An 18,991-nucleotide genomic window follows, 5' to 3' on the forward strand; every position below is an offset into this window, starting at 1 on the left:
TGTAATAGAAAATATGTTGCTCTAGCTCTAAAGATCATGGTGCTTAGTAGCATATTAAAAATATTAAGTTGATCTGAATACTGTGCTGATGAGGAATCTGGATGAAGCCTTGTGCTGCTTTATATTATATGTATCACTACTGCCCCCTTATGGACCTCTTCTGATACCCCATGTCATCTCAAATTTTACCACCATATCTGTTAAATTGGCTCCTTTTTCATGAAGACAGCATAGGCAAGATAAGAAAGTAAATAAATTTTCCATGTCATTACAGTGAAATATTTAAGTTTTTTTTTTAGCTGAGGTGTCAAAATATGTTAAAGGCAGAAAAGGCACAATTTTGGCCTGATTTTTTTTCTTTATTTATTTATATGTTTGTTTGTTTATTTGTTTTTGGACAGAATTCATCCAGCCACATTGACATCCAGCAGGTTATCTCAAATCAACACACATATATTTATACCATAACTCCGCATGCCATACTGCATGCATGTGATAGTGATTCAGTGTGAGCTTTTTGTAGAGCTAACCAGGGATCTTGTACACTGTGTGAGTTCGAGCTGCACAGTAATACACAGCACTGTCGCTTGTGGACACGTTTTCCATGATCAGAAAGGCATCACTTGCATCCAGTTTAATTTCTCTATTCAAATGTTCTATATTTATATTGTTTCTGTATAGATATCCAAGTAGTTGCAGAGCTTAGTCCCCAAACTGCTTGTACCAGAGGATGACATTGTAATTTGGGACATGCTGTGAACACTCAAGTTTGACAATGTCATGCTCATTCATCAGCAAATCAGGAGGCTTTTGATGGACAGTGAAGCTTAATGACATTCCTGTTAAACCAAGAAAATGTAATGGTTTATTTAATTTCTTTACACAAGTTAAACATGTTCAAAATGATCACTTTTGGACTAAAACATAAAATGTGTTGTTTTTAAATGTGTCAAGCCATGATAATATATATATATATATATATATATATATATATATATATATATATATATATATATATATATATATATATATATATATATATATATATCAATTATAATGCCTTTAAAAAATCATACCTGTCATGAAAATCACAAAGGCAGTGATGATGACAATGATGGTTCTGATCATGGTTCTACATCTGGAGTGAGAGAGAGCATATTATTCTTCTCAGCTATGGATCCATGATATACAGCGACAGGAAATGACATCACACTGTGGTTTCATAGTTGCAATCAGCAGGTGAGATGAGGCATTTGTTGGACAATAGTGATGTGTGCACCAGTGACCAGTGTGCTCTTCTGACAGCGCAAAAAATATAACCCAGTGTCCGCAGAGGAAAGATTCCTTATAGTTAATGAACATTCTTTGACTGCATCTCTGTCCACTTTAATATTGCCTCCATAAATAGGCACAATACTGGGAAATGTGGCATAAAGATTTCCAATCAGTTTAAACCTCTGGTCAGAATGTTTATACCAGAGGATGCGATCATAAACTGGATTATCATGTGAGCAATTTATTTCAGCAGAATCCTCGGTCGTCTTCGTCATGTGTGATGGAGATTGATTAACATGTATAGCCATAGACAAGCCTGTTAAACGGAGTCACATATGCTGCATATTAAGATTATTTCACAACAAATAAAACCATGATCATAATCAACGTGAACTAAAAATGAAACACAACGCACCAGTCAGCACCAGATAGAGAATAAGGTGTTTAAAATCAATCATGTTAATAATTCCATCTTCTTGTGTCAACTTGAAATACTACAAGAACAAACACTACAGAAGTGTTTGTTCTAAAAAAGTGATGCTGTAATCATGTGATCATAAAGTTCATTACAGGGTCCATGATGAGGGGTGGAGCACAGAGGCAAGACATACCTGACGCGTTTTGTATTTTTCCATGGATTCACGCTTAAGTTGAAGTGAAACCTTATATTTTCTTTATTAATATGGCATCTTAGAAACATTTCAGATACAGCTGCATAAACACAAGTCTAAATGGCGTCATCCTGCCTGCTTTCTAAAATAAAAGTGCAAAATCTACTTTCAGGCAGAGGAATTATAGCTAATGTAAAATGTCTTATTTTATATGATCATTATAATCAATGTCTTTCAGCCATATTGTAAATGACATATGGTTAATACTGAAATGGGTTCATCACAGTTGTCCCTTTTACAAGCAGTTATTTATATCTCACTTCATTTCCTCATTTTTGATTTGCTGAACATGCACATCTGTGCACATTGCATTTCAGTATGATAGAAGTGTGCAAGCAGGACTTTTAGCTGTTATATTTTTTTTGGCAGACTTAATTGTGCATGAAATTCACTGTACATTTGTTCCCTTTTGAAGAAATACCTTTCTGATTATTCATTCATCTTCAGTGAGCGCTGGAGTTGTAAGGCATCAATGCTACTATCTACTTCATCATGCTGTCACAATGATGATTATGTATTAAAGAAATTTATTAGGTATGAAAAGGGCAAAAGTATTTCTGGTACAGCAGTGAGCTGGAAATCATTGCAGAGTCATGCCTACTGATGTAGCTACTTATAATAATCCTAGGTTGCTGTAAGTGAGGATGCTTATATCACAGCAGGGTATGATAGAGGCTGCATAGAAATACATATTATTGTACTAACTCTGATTTGCTTGAAGAAGTTGAAGAGACATAATGTTTTCACCATCCTAGCTGTATGGTAACTGAGCTGATCTTTCCCTATATATTATGAAGGAAATTACATCACATAATGTCGCTCTACAGACAGAATGTTTTAATATTGGAATATTATCAGCAATTTGGTGTTTACTGTGACTTATGATGTGGTTAAACAGGTGTAGAGTTGTAGGTGAGGCTGTAGAGTTGATTAAAGAGAGGTTTTTGTTTTAAGGAGAGGACGTGTGTGACACTGTGTGTAAAAAGCTGCACAGAAGTACAGAGCGCTGTGCAGCACTTGTGTTGCTTTGGAAATCTGTAGAGAAGCTGATGACTGCCCATCTCCACTCACTGTAAAATTACCTTCATAATTTCCCTCATATTTTGGAGTTGTATAAAAAACATATGCGATGAGTTTCAGGTGGGTGTCGCCATGTGTTCTCTGATACCACAGTATTGTGTTATAGTTCGGGATGCTGTGTTTGCAAGTAAGAGTTACACTTTCTTCAGGCAAACACAACACATCAGTAGGGTTCTGATGAACATCTTTACAAATTGAAGAACCTAGATGGTAAGAAAAGTGATTAATTAATACATTTTTAATGTATCTGGGAAAATACACCCTCAATACAATTCATATATGCAGAACACAATGCAAAATATTCCTGATGTTGTAGCCACACTGCTATTACCTGTAAGGCAGGTCACACAGATGATGAGTTTAAATGGAAATGTAATCATATTGATTCAATTAAACTGGTGTGAGAAAGAAATGACCGGAAAAAAAAAAATGTTCAAATGGTCACATTTGACACATGACAACTGAAGAGATAGGATATGACATCATTACACTATGCGATGAGATGCAGACTATGAACACACCCATTATTTGAAATCTGATACTGCTGAGCACTAATAGCACATATTGCTGCTGTACTGACAGAGTGGTTTAATATGTGGCTTAATAGAATACATTTTTGTATGGTCATATCTCATGTATCCAATGAGTTTCAGACTGGTGTCTCCATGTGATCTCTTTTGTTTTTTGCACTATTCTTTGAATTATATTGAGTTAAAAAGACTAGTCTAAGTAATAAATGATCTCCCATCTCCTGTCACAGTAAAATTACACATCAGCAGGGGTCTAATGAATATCTTTGCAAACTAAAGTACCTAGATGGCATGAAAAGTGATTAATTAAGCATTTTTTATGTATCTAGGAAAATACACCCTTGGTATGATCCATATATGCAGAACACAGTGTGATTAAAAAAAAAAAATCATATCAGGCATCAGGAAAACACCACTTCCATCCACTTGACCTGTGAGAGAGAAATAGATCAAATTAATTGAAGTGCTGACATAACTTAAAGGTGAAACGGTGTGTTTGCAGTTGTAAAGCCTAACCATAAAAAAGATGAAGTGCCAGAATAAAGAAAGCTGTGATCATGTTGGACTCCTGCTGTAAGGAGTTAGGACAGTGGGAGGTGGATAAATTAAACTGAGCTGTTCTCCCGCTCTATATAACAAAGGAAATGACATCACACATTGTCACTGTGATGTGATGTGGTTAAACAGGTGTATGAGGCTGTAGAGTTGATTAAAGAGAGGTTTTTGTTTGAAGGAGAGGACGTGTGTGACACTGTGTGTAATAAGCTGCACAGAAGTACAGAGCGCTGTGCAGCACTTGTGTTGCTTTGGAAATCTGTAGAGACACTGATGAGCTCCCATGTCCACTCACTGTAAAATTACCTTCATAATTTCCCTCATATTTTGGATTGCCATAATAAACATATGCAATGAGTTTCAGGTGGGTGTCGCCATGTGTTCTCTGATACCACAGTATTGTGTCATAGTTCGGGATGCTGTGTTTGCAGGTAAGAGTTACACTTTCTTCAGGCAAACACAGCACATCAGTAGGGTTCTGATGAACATCTTTGCAAACTAAGGAACCTAGATGGTAAGAAAATGATTAATTAAGCATTTTTTTATGTATCTAGGAAAATACACCCTAGGTATGATCCATATTTGCAGAACACAATGTGATAAATATTTCTGATGTTGTAGCCACACTTCTATTACCTGTAAGGAAGGTCACACAGATGATGATTTTAAACGGAAATGTAATCATATTGATTCAGTTAAACTGGTGTGAGAAAGAAATGATCAGAAAAGTGATCCAAATCAGTAACATTTGACACATGACAACTGAAGAGACAGGATATGACATCATTACACTATGTGACAAGATCCAGCCTATGAACACACCCATTGTTTGAAATCTGATTCTACTGAGCACTAAGTAGAGCAACTGTAAAATTACCTGAGAGGCAGCTCACACATATGATCAGTAAAAATTTAATCATATTGTGTTTTTAAAACTAGTTTAAGTAATAAATGATCTGTATGTTACACGTCTTCTATTATGTATGGAGAAACAGGATATGACATCGGTACACTGGTGAACACTACAACAACACCCATTAAAACCCCGAGTCAGATCAGCAGTTTCTAAAATACTTAAACCATTCTTTCAGGCACCATCACCATGTCATGGCCAAAGTAATTTTTCCTTCACTTATTATGTTTGAATTGAATATTAACTGAAGCCCTTGACCTGTGTCTGCAGGATTTGATGCGTTGTGTTGCTGTCTGTGAGGAATTTCCTCTCACTGTTTTTGACTACATTTTTGCCGAATCCTTTTGGATCTGTCTGCCTGCCTCTTATTAAACCTTTAACTGCGATTGCAACCGTCTCCACCCAGTTTACGTGACACTGCCACATGATTGGCTGCTTGTCTATTTGCAAGAATGAGTAGGTGTACAGTTGTTCCACAAATGATATTCCTCTTGGAGGATTATGAAGATGTTTAAGTCTATATAGAACATAAATCACTGTAGACTGCTCACAGAGTTTGCCTATCATAAAATAGCACATTTGGCTCTGTCGATATATGTAGATCTCCATAATCTAAATTTAAATGATAGGATGACTTGAGGCAGAAGAAATACAAACTCATAGTCTCCTATTCATATGACAGCACGGTTTGATGTCTGTGTACGTTCTTTGAGTTGAAAAAAGTCTCGAGCAAGGTTCTTTACCCGAAAGCTGCTCAGCTGAATGCCATAACTTAATACTGCTGCAAGTGTATGGTGCTTCATATAAAACCTCTTTTAGTGAATGAATACATAAAACTACAGCACCACCTAGAGACCCAATGAATATCCACACAGTGTCTTTAATTGTTTCAATATTTGTACAGCACTGTAGTGAGTTTGTACCACAGTGTTGGCTCACAGCACAGAAATACAGAGCACTGTCTCCTCGATCCAAGTTCTTCACTGTTAAAGAGCCACTCTCAACTACAGTCTTAATTGCTCCATATTTGTCTTTACTGAATTTCCCATAATCTGGTTCAACACCAACTGATGTGAATACGAGGAGTGTAATTCCCTCCCCTGGAAGCTGCTTAAACCAGTACATCTGTCTGTAGTTGATATCTTTATTGTGACTGCAGTTCATCTCTGCAGAGCTTCCTGGAGAACCCCAGATTACATCAGGCATCTGGAAAACACCACTTCCATCTACTTGACCCGTGAGAGAGACATAGATTAATTAATTTAAGTGCTGAACTCAAGTTAAAGCTAAAACCTGTGTTTGTAGTTGTAAAGCCTCACCAGAAAAATGATGAAGTGCCAGAATAAGGAGAGCTGTGATCATGTTGAACTTCTGCTGTTAGGAGTTAGGACAGTGGGAGGAGGATAAATTACACTGTGCTGATCTCCCTCTCTATATAAGGAAGGAAATGACATCACACATTGTTCCTCTACAGACAGAATGTTTTAATATTGGAATAATATCAGCAGTTTGGTGTTTATTGTGACATGTGATGTGGTTAAACAGCTGTATGAGGCTGTAGAGTTGATTAAAGAGAGGTTTTTGTTTTAAGGAGAGGACGTGTGTGACACTGTGTGTAATAAGCTGCACAGAAGTACAGCGCGCTGTGCAGCACTTGTGTTTCTTTGGGAATTTGTAGAGAAACTGAAGACTCTCCATTTCCAGTCAGGGTAAAGTTTCCATTATAATTGTCCTCGATTTTTTTTGTGCTGCTGTAGCGCACATATCCGATGAGTTTCAGGCTGGTGTCCACATGTGTTCTCTGATACCACAATATAGTGTCATAGTTATCGATGCTGTGGTTGCAGGTTAGAGTTACACTCTCACCAGGCAAACACAGCACATCAGCAGGACTTTGATAAACGTCTTTGCTAAATGAACCTAGAAAAAACGTATTTTTATTTTTCATAATGACATAATGTGGATTTAATTACTTTATATATTTTTAATTATTCATTTTATATATCATATGATCACTAATATTACCTGAGAGGCAGCTCACACAAATGATGAATTTAAATGAAAATCCAATCATGCTGATTCATGTAAACTACTGTAAGAAATAAATGATCTACAGGTTATCAAATACACTATGTGACATTTGGCCAGACCTCCTATTGTGAACAGAGAGACGGGATGTGACATCATGACACTGACGAACATTATGGTCACACCCATGTTTAAGCTCAAACACAAAACATATTGCTGAAGAATCACTAGAGAGATGAAATAACATGGAAGAGTGCAGGAGGCCTTGTGAATTTTCAAAAACAACAAATAACACTATATCTAAAGCAAATTAAAATGATTGTGTGACCTTATTTTCTGTTGAGGCCAGTATGAAGTTAAACAAATATCAGTCTGGGTTTTCCTCCACCTACCTAAACTGAGGTAGTTGTAGCTCAGTGATTAAGTTTTAGGTTTTGTTTTAGATTGCATTCTGCCACTAGAATAATGCGCTTCAGATGAAAGTCTCTGTTCATGAGAGCATGAAGCTACTGCACCACCTAGACACCAGGTAAATATTCACCCATTCTCACTGATTATTGGAATATTTGTAATTATGTGCAGAGTGTAAGTTATAGTACAGAAACTTTGCAACATCGAGTCATGATATCTCTACACCAACTAAGGGCTCCTCCCCTGAGTTCTAGTACATACACTTCCTGTTCCCCAGTCACTACCAACTTATGGACAATAGAAGGACTATATATACTGACTCATTTTTTTTTGCTATTGATTCATTAAACCTCCAGCGCATGTAGCCTAATCCAGGTTAAGACACCCTCTCTTTACAAACAGACTGTTGTTTTCTAATTTTTTGCCTGTCGTGTAAATACTCTGACCAAGATCAAGTGGTTACTGACAATAAATGAATTAATCAGTGAAGGAATGTATGATAAACATATAATACAGTTTAACCTTTTATTAAAATCAAAGTAAATGAACAACTGTGAGAAAAGAAATGGATGGAATGCCATCCTTTTTCTGAAATTGCAATAGACTGATCCATCATCAAGTGCAATTCCATTTCCAGTATGAATATTGGAATAATGTCAGCAGTTTGGTGTTTATTGTGACTTGTGATGTGGTTAAACAGGTGTATGAGGCTGTAAAGTTGATTAAAGAGAGGTTTTTGTTTTACGGAGAGGACGTGTGTGACACTGTGTAAGAAGCTGCACAGAAGTACAGAGCGCTGTGCAGTCCTTGTCTTGCTTTGGGAATTTGTAGAGAAGCTGATGATCTCCCATCTCCACTCACTGTAAAATTACCTTCATAATTTCCCTCATATTTTGGATTGTTAGCATAAACATATCCGATGAGTTTCAGACTGGTGTCTTCGTGTGTTTTCTGATACCACAGTATTTTATTGTAGCTCGAGCTGCTGTGCTTGCAGGTAAGAGTTACACTTTCTTCAGGCAAACACAGCACATCAGCAGGGTTCTGATGAACATCGTTGCAAAATAAAGAACCTAGATTGAAAGAAAAGTGTTAAATGCTAATTTCTGTTATATGGGTATTTTAGTGTATCTAATCCCATATAGAACTAAAATAAATTGCAATACATCATCAGTGATGTGTAGAGAGTGCATTATAATAAAACATTTCCATAGAGACAGATCAACTGTAATATTACCTGAGAGACAGCTCACACAGATGATGAGTTTAATTGAAAATCTAATCATACTGATTTATTTAAACTGGTGTAAGAAACAAAGAATCCACACTTGGTTTCATACAGAAAAAATGTGACCCATGAACAGACCTCCTAGTGTCAATAAGGAGACAGGATATGACTTCATTACAATGATGAACACTATGATCACACCCATTACTCTGAAATTAGAGACTTGCGTTTAGAAAATAAAACGGGAAAGCACTAAAGAAAACATAAAGTACTGAAAGAAATCATTACAAAGATGTTTGTCATCTTCATCCACCTAAACTGAGGCAAATAGGAGATCAGTGATTAAGTTATGGTTTTAGATTTTATTCTGCTGCAAGCTTAAGGAGCTTCAGATAAAAGTCGCTATTCATGAGTGAACAAAATTACAGCACCACCTAGTCAGTAGATGAATATTCACATATTTTCACTGATTATTGGAATTTTTTTACTATAAGTGAGAAAAATAGAGGCTTTTGTAGAGTGCAAGTTGTAGTACACAACGCTTGCAACACATCATACAGTTAGACCTCCACACCAACAGAGTGCTACTACTCTGCATTCTAGTACACACACTTCCTGTGCCTCAGTCACTTCCTATTTATGGACAATAGAAGGACTATATACAGACTCATTTGTTGCTATTGATTTATTAAACCACCAGCACATGGAGCCTACACCTTCTCCTGACTTGCTCACTGTTGCTTTTCCAATTTTTTCCTGTCAGAAATAGAGAACTCTCCTGGGTCTCCTGGGTCCAAGTTCTTCACTGTTAAAGAGCCACTCTCAGCTACAGCCTTAACTGCCTGACAACTTATTTGACTTTAGTGAATGTAATTCCCTCTGCTGGAAGCTGCTTAAATGTTATTTTGATATCCTTAATGTGACATGGAAGTTTATTTCTGCAGAGCTCCCTGGAGAACCCCAGATTACATCAGGCATCTGGAAAACACCACTTCCATCCACTTGACTTGTGAGAGAGACATAGATAGAATTAATTCCAGCGCTGAAATAACTTGAAGCTAAAACAGTGTGATTGTAGTTGTGAAGCCAAAGTGTCAGAATAAGGAGAACTTTGATCATGTTGGACTCCTGCTGTGGGAAGAGTATAAATTAAACAGAGCTAGTCTCCCTGTGTATACAACAAAGGAAATGACATCACACATTGTCGCCCTACTGACAGAATGTTTACATATTAGTATAATATCCGCAGTTTGGTGTGTTGTGTGAATTGAGATGTGGTTAAACAGGTGTATGAGGCTGTAGAGTTGATTAAAGAGAGGTTTTTGTTTTAAGGAGAGGACGTGTGTGACACTGTGTGTAATAAGCTGCACAGAAGTACAGAGCGCTGTGCAGCACTTGTGTAGCTTTAGGAATTTGTAGAGAAACTGAAGACTCTCCATTTCCAGTCAGGGTAAAGTTTCCATTATAATTGTCCTCGATTTTTTTAGTATGGCTGTAGCTAGCATATCCGATGAGTTTCAGGCTGGTGTCCACATGTGTTCTCTGATACCACAATATAGTATCATAGTTATTGATGCTGTGGTTGCAGGTTAGAGTTACACTCTCACCAGGCAAACACAGCACATCAGCAGGACTTTGATAAACGTCTTTGCTAAATGAACCTAGAAAAAAAAACAGATTTTTAATGTTCATAATGTCATAATAATATAACATGATTTAATTATTTTCTGTATTTTTAATTAATCATTTTATATATCATATGATCACTAATATTACCTGAGAGGCAGCTCACACAAATGATGAGTTTAAATGAAAATCCAATCATGCTGATTCATGTAAACTAGTGTAAGAAATAAATGATCTATAGGTTATCAAATACACTATGTGACATTTGGCCAGACCTCCTATTGTGAGCAGAGAGACAGGATATGACATCATGACACTGACAAACATTATGGTCACACCCATGTTTAAGCTCAAACAAAAAACATATTGCCGAAGAATCACTAGAGAGATGAAATAACATGGAAGAGTGCAGGAGGCCTTGTGAATTTTCAAAAACATCAAATAACACTATATCTAATCCAAATTTAAATGGTTGAGTGACCTTATTTTCTGTTGAGGCCAGTATGAAGTTACAGAAATATCAGTCTAGGTTTTCCTCCACCTACCTAAACTGAGGAAGTTGTACTGTAAATGATGGATATAGGTTTTTAGATTGCATTCTGCCACTAGAATAATGCGCTTCAGATGAAAGTCTCTATTCATGAGAGAATGAAGCTACTGCACCACCTAGACACCAGGTAAATATTCACATGTTTCACATGTACAACTTACATGAGTGTAATAAGCAATGTGGGAGTGAAAGTTGTAGCACACAAACTTTGCAACACCAAATCATGTAATTAGACCTCCATATCAACAGAGAGCTCCTACCCTTCGCTCTAGTACAGATACTTCCTGTGCCCCAGTCGCTACCTAATTATGGACAATAGATGAACTATATACAGACTCATTTGTTGCTATTGATTCATTAAACCTCCATCATACATAGCCTAATCCACCTTCAGAGTCTTTCTCTTTACTATTTAATTATTTTGGCTGTCATGTAAACACCCTGAGCAGGATCAAGTGGTTACTGAAGATAAATGAATGTGAAAGTGAAAGTGAAGCAATGTATGATACAGTTTAACCTTTATATTAAAATTAAAGTAAAGAAATAATGATGACATATGAAATACCATCACTTTACTGAAACTTCAGTAATATGATCCACCACCACCAAGTGTAATTCCATTTCCAGTATGAATATTGGAATAATGTCAGCAGTTTGGTGTTTATTGTGACTTACGATGTGGTTAAACAGGTGTATGAGGCTATAAAGTTGATTAAAGAGAGGTTTTTGTTTTAAGGAGAGGACGTGTGTAACACTGTGTGTAATAAGCTGCACAGAAGTACAGAGCACTGTGCAGTCCTTGTCTTGCTTTGGGAATTTGTAGAGAAACTGATGATCTCCCATCTCCACTCACTGTAAAATTACCTTCATAATTTTTCTCATGATTTGGAGTGTTAGCAAAAACATGTCCGATGAGTTTCAGACTGGTGTTTCCATGTGTTCTGTGATACCACAGTATTGTATTGTAGCTCGAGATGCTGTGGTTGCAGGTAAGAGTTACACTCTCATCCGACAAACACAACACATCAGCAGGACTCTGATGAACATCGTTGCAAAATAAAGAACCTAGATTGGAAGAAAAGTGTTAAATATGGATTTATCTTATATGAGAACTTATATCTAATCCCATGTGGAAATTAAATAAATTGCAAAACATCCTTAGCAAAGTATATAGAGGACGTTATAATAAATATTCAGTGTAATGCATTCTCCATAGTTTTATATCAACTCTAATATTACCTGAGAGGCAGCTAACACAGATGATGAGTTTAAATGGAAATCTAATCATATTGGTTTATTTAAACTGGTGTAAGAAGCAAACAATCTAGATTTGATCCAAATAAGTAAAAATGTAGCACATGATCAGACCTCATAGTGTCAGTGAGGAGACAGGATGTGACATCATTACACTATGATCACACCCATGATCCCAGAATTATCATCAGAGCATGACGGTGTTTTTTTTTTTGTTTGTTTGTTTGTTTGTTTTGTTTTGCTTTTTTCAGAGTGTAAATTCAAATGTGATCTCCTGGCTTGTGATTTTGTTCCCTCTCAGTAAGGTCCAAATCCTGAAAGATTTACATTTTCTATTTTTCTACATTTTCTCTTTTTTAAATTTTTTTTTTTATTGCTTTTCCAGTTTTCTGCATGTGATATACCCTATAATTAGATTTTTCATTTACCTTATTTCTCAAAGTACTCTAATACTGTATTGTAGATTGAACTGCTCTGAGATCAGAGAAGTTCTGTCCTTGTGAAGTGTGAGGAAACTAGAGAACCCTGAGGAAACTTACACAGACATGGGAACATATAAAGCTTGCCACAGACAGTAACCTGAGCTCAGGTTCAATCAATGCCATAAGTTACATAAATAATAGAAATAAATAGATTGGATTTCATGTGATACATTTTTCATTTAATTGTCAGTTTAATTTTGATGAACCAGACAAAACAGAAAATAACGCAAGAATCATCACAGAACAAGTAAAATAAAACGTGTGCACAAACTGTATTTTTCTATTTGGGGATCATTATGAAAATGTTTAAGCCTATACAGAAAATAAGTCATTGAATACTGCACAGAGAGCTTGTCTATCACAAAATAGTACAAGATTAACTATATATAAAGCCTCACAATCCAAATGTAATGGTTTATATGACTTAAGGCAAAAGCTATACCAACTCATAGTCTCCATCCACTTTATGTGACACAGTGGAGCTCTTTGTTTAAGGTCTGGGTAAGTTCTGTGAGTTCAAAACCTAGCACTGTCTTAAGCAAGCTCTCTAAACTGCTCACACGCATGCCTTGGATTTATTCTACTGCTAACATAAGGTGCTTCATATAAAACCTCTTTTAAATGAGTGAATATATGAAACTCCAGCACCTCCTATAGACCACATGAATGTCTACACATTCTCATTAGTTCTTTCAGTATTTGTTCAGCGCTGTAGTGAGTTTTCACCACAGTGTTGGCTCACAGCACAGAAATACAAAGCATCGTCTCCTTGATCCAAGGTCTTCACTGTTAAAGAACCACTCTCAGCTACAGTCTTAATTGCTTCATATTTGTCTTTACTGAATTTCCCATAATCTGGTTCACCACCAACTGATGTGAATACAAGGAGTGTAATTCCCTCTCCTGGAAGCTGCTTAAACCAGTACATCTGTCTGTAAGTAATATCCTTATTGTGACTGCAGTTCATTTCTGCAGAGTTCCCTAGAGAACCCCAGATTATATCAGGCATCTGGAAAACACCACTTCCATCCACTTGACCTGTGAGAGAGAAATTGATTAATTAAGTGCTGAAATCAAGTTAAAGCTAAAATGATGTTTTTGTAGTTGTAAAGCCTCACCAGAAAAATGATGAAGTGCTAGAATAAGGAGAGCTGTGATCATGTTGGACTTCTGCTGCTAAAGACGGACACTGAACTGAACTCATCTGATAGTGGGAGGAGGATAAAATAAACTGAACTGATCCCTCTCTATATGACGAAGGAAATGACATCACACATTGTTGAAATACTGAAAGATTGTTTTAATATTGGAATAACTTGAGCAGTTTCTCAGTTATTGTGAATTGTGATGTGGTTAAACAGGTGTATGAGGCTGTAGAGTTGATTAAAGAGAGGTTTTTGTTTTAAGGAGAGGACGTGTGTGACACTGTGTGTAATAAGCTGCACAGAAATACAGAGCGCTGTGCAGTCCTTGTCTTGCTTTGGGAATTTGTAGAGACACGGATGACTGTCCATTTCCACTCACTGTAAAATTGCCTTCATAATTTCCCTCATAATTTGGATTGGTATAATAAACATATCCGATGAGTTTCAGACTGGTGTCTCCACGTGTCCTCTGATACCACAGTATTCGGTCATAGCTCGGGATGCTGTGGCTGCAGGTAAGAGTTACACTTTCTTCAGGCAAACACAGCACATCAGTAGGGTTCTGATGAACATCCTTACAAAATAAAGAACCTATATTGAAAAAAGTGTTAAAACCAGATTTCTCTTATATGAGTATATTTAATATATTTAACCCTGTGTGGAAATGAAAAAAATTGCAACACGTCCTTAGCAGTGACTGTAGAGTAAATTGTAACACATTTTCAGGTAACAAATTCTCCATGGACTTATATCAACTGTAATATTACCTGAGAGGTAGCTCACACAGAAGATGAGTTTAAATGGAAATCTAATCATATTGGTTTTGATTAAAACTGCTCTAAGTTGCAAATGATCTACATTTGATCCAAATCAGTAAAATGTGACAAATGATCAGACCTCATAGTGTCAGTGAGGAAACAGGATGTGACATCATTACTCTGATTAACACTATGGTCACGCCCATTACTCTGAAATTAGAGATTGCTGGTTTGGAAATCAGAAAGGAAAGCTCTAAAGCAAGCATATAGTCCTGAATTATCATAAGACAGAGTGTTTTTGTAGAATATAAATTGTAAATGTAAGTTATATTCCTATAAGTTGTATTTTTAATTTATCCTGATATAATATTATGTTGTAGTTTATAGTTAATCAGTTTTTTTTCAGTAAAAAAAAAAGGCACCCTGAAATTGCAGTAAATGAACAATGAAGATCCATTTATAACAAAATGAAGTTAAATTAATTAATTCATATGTATGAGGTGTGTATCTGCACTGAATAGGACTCCAGTCCATGTACAAACACATTTGTACACTTATTTACATCTGGGGCAATTTAGCCTGGCCAGTCCACCTGCCATCCTGTTTCTGTGAGATGAAAGGAAACCGCAGAACCTGGAAGGGGCACGGGCAGTATCCTAAGCTCAGGATGAAAATATTCCACCAGTTAAATAAATAATAGAAATAATTGTGATAGATCTCATATCATACCCTTTTTCGTTTATTTCTCAGTTGAATTTTGATGAAACCGAGGCAGAAAAAAGGCAAGAATCATCATAGAACAAGTAAAAAAATACATGTCCACAAACTGTATTGCAAGAAAAAGTTTATAAACCCTATACATTGACCAGGGTTTTTACATTGGTTATTTATACAAAATGGTCTGATCTTCATCTATGTCACAATTATAGAAAAACACAATCTGACTAAACTAATAACACACAAGTAGTACCTTTTTAAGTTTTTATTGAGCACACTGAGTATTCATTCACAGTGCATGCAGGAAAAAGTTAGTGAACCCTTGAATTTTGTAACTTGTAGATCCTCCTTTAGCAGCAAAAACCTCCACCAAATGTTTCCTGTCGCTGCTTATAAGACTGGCACAACAATGAGGAAGAATCTTGGACCGTTCCTCTCAACAAAACTGGTTTATATCATTTATTGAACAGCCTTCTTCAGGTCATGCCACATGCCACAACATCTCAATTGGGTTAAGGTCAAGACTGCGACATGGCCATTCCAAAACACAAATGTTCTTCTTTTTCAGTCATTCTTTAGTTTATATACTTGGGTCATTTTCTTGTTGCGTCATTCAACCTCTCTTAAGTTTGAGGTCATGGACTGTTGCCCTGACATTCTCCTGTAAAATGCCTTGATACAGTTATGAATTCATTGTTCCCTCAATGATTACATGGTGTCCAGACCATAAGGCAGCAAAGCAGTTCCAATCAGTGATGCTCCCTGTATCATGCTTCACACTTGGGTTGAGGTTCTGGTGTTGCTGTACTGTGCCCTTTTTCCTCCAAACATAGCAGTGCTTTTGTCCCCCCAAAAAAGTTATGTGGAACATCCATGTAGTTTGTAACAAACTTGAGATATGCCACAATGTTTTTTTGAACAGCAGTGGGTTTGTTCGTGGTGTCTTTCCATTAACGCCATTCCTGTTCAGTGTTTTTCTGATGGTGGACGCATGAACAAAGACTTATGCAACCAGTAGAGTTTTCTGCTGGTCTTTTTCTGTTATCCTTGGTTTCCTTATACCCTCTTTCAAAATGACCTGTTGTGCTCTAGGTGTGATCTTTGTAGGGCTCTCACTCCTAAGGAGAGTAGCAATGGTTCTGAATTTCCTCCATTTGTAGACAATTTGTCTTATCATGGATTGTTGAATACCCAGGTCTTTAGAAATGCTCCTGTTTCCTTTTCCAGCTTTGTGCATCTCTATGATGCCTCTTTTTTTGGTCCTGTGAAAGTTGATGGAATCAAGGAATGGTTCACACTAATCAATTTTTATTCAGAAGAACATAATTGTCAGTATACATACTTTGTATGTCTTTATTTAAAGGGTAAAGCACCTGTACAACCCACACCTGCAATATCACCTGCTCAATTGACTAACCTGACTCCAATCAGCTTTTGGAGTTGTTATCACAGAGGTTCACTTACTTTTTCCAGCTTGCGAATGGCTACCTAATATGTTTGATAAAGACCTGAAAACTACTACTGTATGTGTGTTATTAGATTATTCAGATTGTGTTTGTCTATAATTGTGACTTGGATGGTGATCCGACCACATTTTATGAGTAATCAATGCAAAAACCCTGGTAATTCTAAAGGGCTCACAAACTTTTTCTTGCATCTGTATTTCTCTCTCCTTGGATCATTATGAAGATGTTTAAGCTTTTATGGAAAATGAGTCATTTTGAACTTTACCCTGAACCATTATAAATGCCCATTAAGGTGCTTCATGCAGTATAAAGCCTCTGTTGTATTTATTTTTGCCTGACTAAATGAAACTACAGCACCATCTAGAGACCAGATGAATATGCAGACTTCCTCATTAGATCTTTGGGTATTTGTACAACACTATAGTGAGTTTGCACCACAGTGTTGGCTCACAGCACAAAAATACAGAGCATCGTCTCCTTGATCCAAGGTCTTCACGGTTAAAGAGCCACTGTCAGCTACAGTCTTAATTGCTTCATATTTGTCTTTACTGAATTTCCCATAATCTGGTATACCACCAACTGATGTGAATACGAGGAGTGTAATTCCCTCTCCTGGAAGCTGTTTAAACCAGTACATCTGTCTGTAGTTAATACCCTTATTGTGACTGCAGTTCATTTCTACAGAGTTCCCTGGAGAACCCCAGATTATATCAGGCATCTGGAAAACACCACTTCCATCTACTTGACCTGTGAGAGAGAAATAGATCAAATAAATTCAAGTACTGAAATCAATTTAAAGATAAAAATGTGTTTGTAGTTTTGAAGCCTCACCAATAAAAAGACAAAGTGCCAGAATAAGGAGAGCTGTGACCATGTTGAACTCCTGCTGCTAAAGACAGACACAGTGGCCTGAATTGAACTCATCTGAGTGTAGGAGGAGAATGAAATAAACTGAACTGATCTCCCTCTCTATATGACGAAGGAAATGACATCACACATTGTTGCTCTACTGACAGAATATTTGAATATTGGAATAATAATCAGCAGTTTGGTGTTTACTGTGACTTGTGATGTCGTTAAACAGGTGCATGAGGCTGTAAAGTTGATTATGGACTCTGCTTCTAAAGAAGGACACAGTGACCTGAACTGAACTCATCCGACATCTTCTCTTGATGTTCACTGTGCTGATAATGTTGTGGTTAGCAGTGTATTTATTGTGACTTGTGATGTGCTGAAACAGGTGTATACAGTTGATTAGATACAGTTTTTTGTTTTAAGGAGAGGACGTGTGTGACACTGTGTAAGAAGCTGCGCAGAAGTACAGTGCGCTGTGCAGCACTTGTGTTGCTTTGGGAATTTGTAGAGGAACTGATGATTTCCCCTCTCCTCTCACTGTAAAATTACCTTCATAATTGTTTTCATATTCTGGTTTGGTATAATAAACATACCCAATGAGTTTCAGTCCTGTGTCTCCTTGTTTTCTTTGATACCACAATATTGTGTTATAGTTTGGGATGCTGTGGTTACAGGTTAGAGTTACACTCTCATCAGGTAAACACAGCACATCAGCAGGACTTTGATGGACATCTTTGCATATCAAAGAACCTAGAAAAAGTGTATCCAAGTAGTCTTAGAAGCCAAGTCAGATTAATAAAGCATTATTTATGTATTACACAAATACATTGTCGATATACTATATGTATTTCATATATTAATGATATTACCTGAGAGGAAGCACACACTGATGATGAAATTATAGGAAAATCTGATCATATTGATTGATTTAAGCTGGTGAACTATGATTAGCAAGCTCTTACAATTTGACACAGGATCTGGTATGACATTAGCAGTGGTGATGCAGGATGTGATGTCATTATGTAGATAAAAGCAATGATCACACTCACTATTGTGAACTGTGAATGATTATGAATGGCATCCATATTAATTATGCACTTTCTTGTAAACTGAAAGCTATACTTCAGAAATTCACAGAACATAATCTTTCCATTCACTGTGTGTGTGTAAAGCTGAAAAGGTAAATGATTGGGGTTGAACTTTTAAATGAAATTAAGCAAATATCATTAATTAATCATTTATCAGAATGCAAGTTGCACTCTATCTGTTTTTACATATAATTTTTTAGAGCAATCGAACATCACCCATGAGCCATAAGTCAGATGTAGATCATTGGTAGGCATGAGAAATAACATCCTCCACCCACTTAAATAAATGAATGAGACTGCAGCACCACCTAAAGACCAGACGAATATCCACACATTGTCATTTTTTTGTTCAGTAGTGT

At 36.6% G+C, this 18,991-nt stretch overlaps 2 gene segments (V, D, J or C); both read right to left on the reverse strand.

Annotated features, from left to right (window-relative positions):
* Positions 1-12,817: 12,817 nt before the first annotated feature.
* Positions 12,818-13,956, reverse strand: LOC108270024 (T cell receptor beta variable 29-1-like). The segment is given in 2 exon segments: positions 12,818-13,641; positions 13,722-13,956. Coding segments are annotated over 2 exon segments (378 nt in total).
* Positions 13,957-17,027: 3,071 nt separating this feature from the next.
* LOC108270025 (T cell receptor beta variable 18-like) lies at positions 17,028-17,950 on the reverse strand. The segment is given in 2 exon segments: positions 17,028-17,436; positions 17,521-17,950. Coding segments are annotated over 2 exon segments (372 nt in total).
* Between the last annotated feature and the right edge of the window lie 1,041 nt (positions 17,951-18,991).

The sequence above is a fragment of the Ictalurus punctatus genome, chromosome 9 (genome assembly GCF_001660625.3).
Source record: "Ictalurus punctatus breed USDA103 chromosome 9, Coco_2.0, whole genome shotgun sequence".
Taxonomy (NCBI): Eukaryota; Metazoa; Chordata; class Actinopteri; order Siluriformes; family Ictaluridae; genus Ictalurus; species Ictalurus punctatus.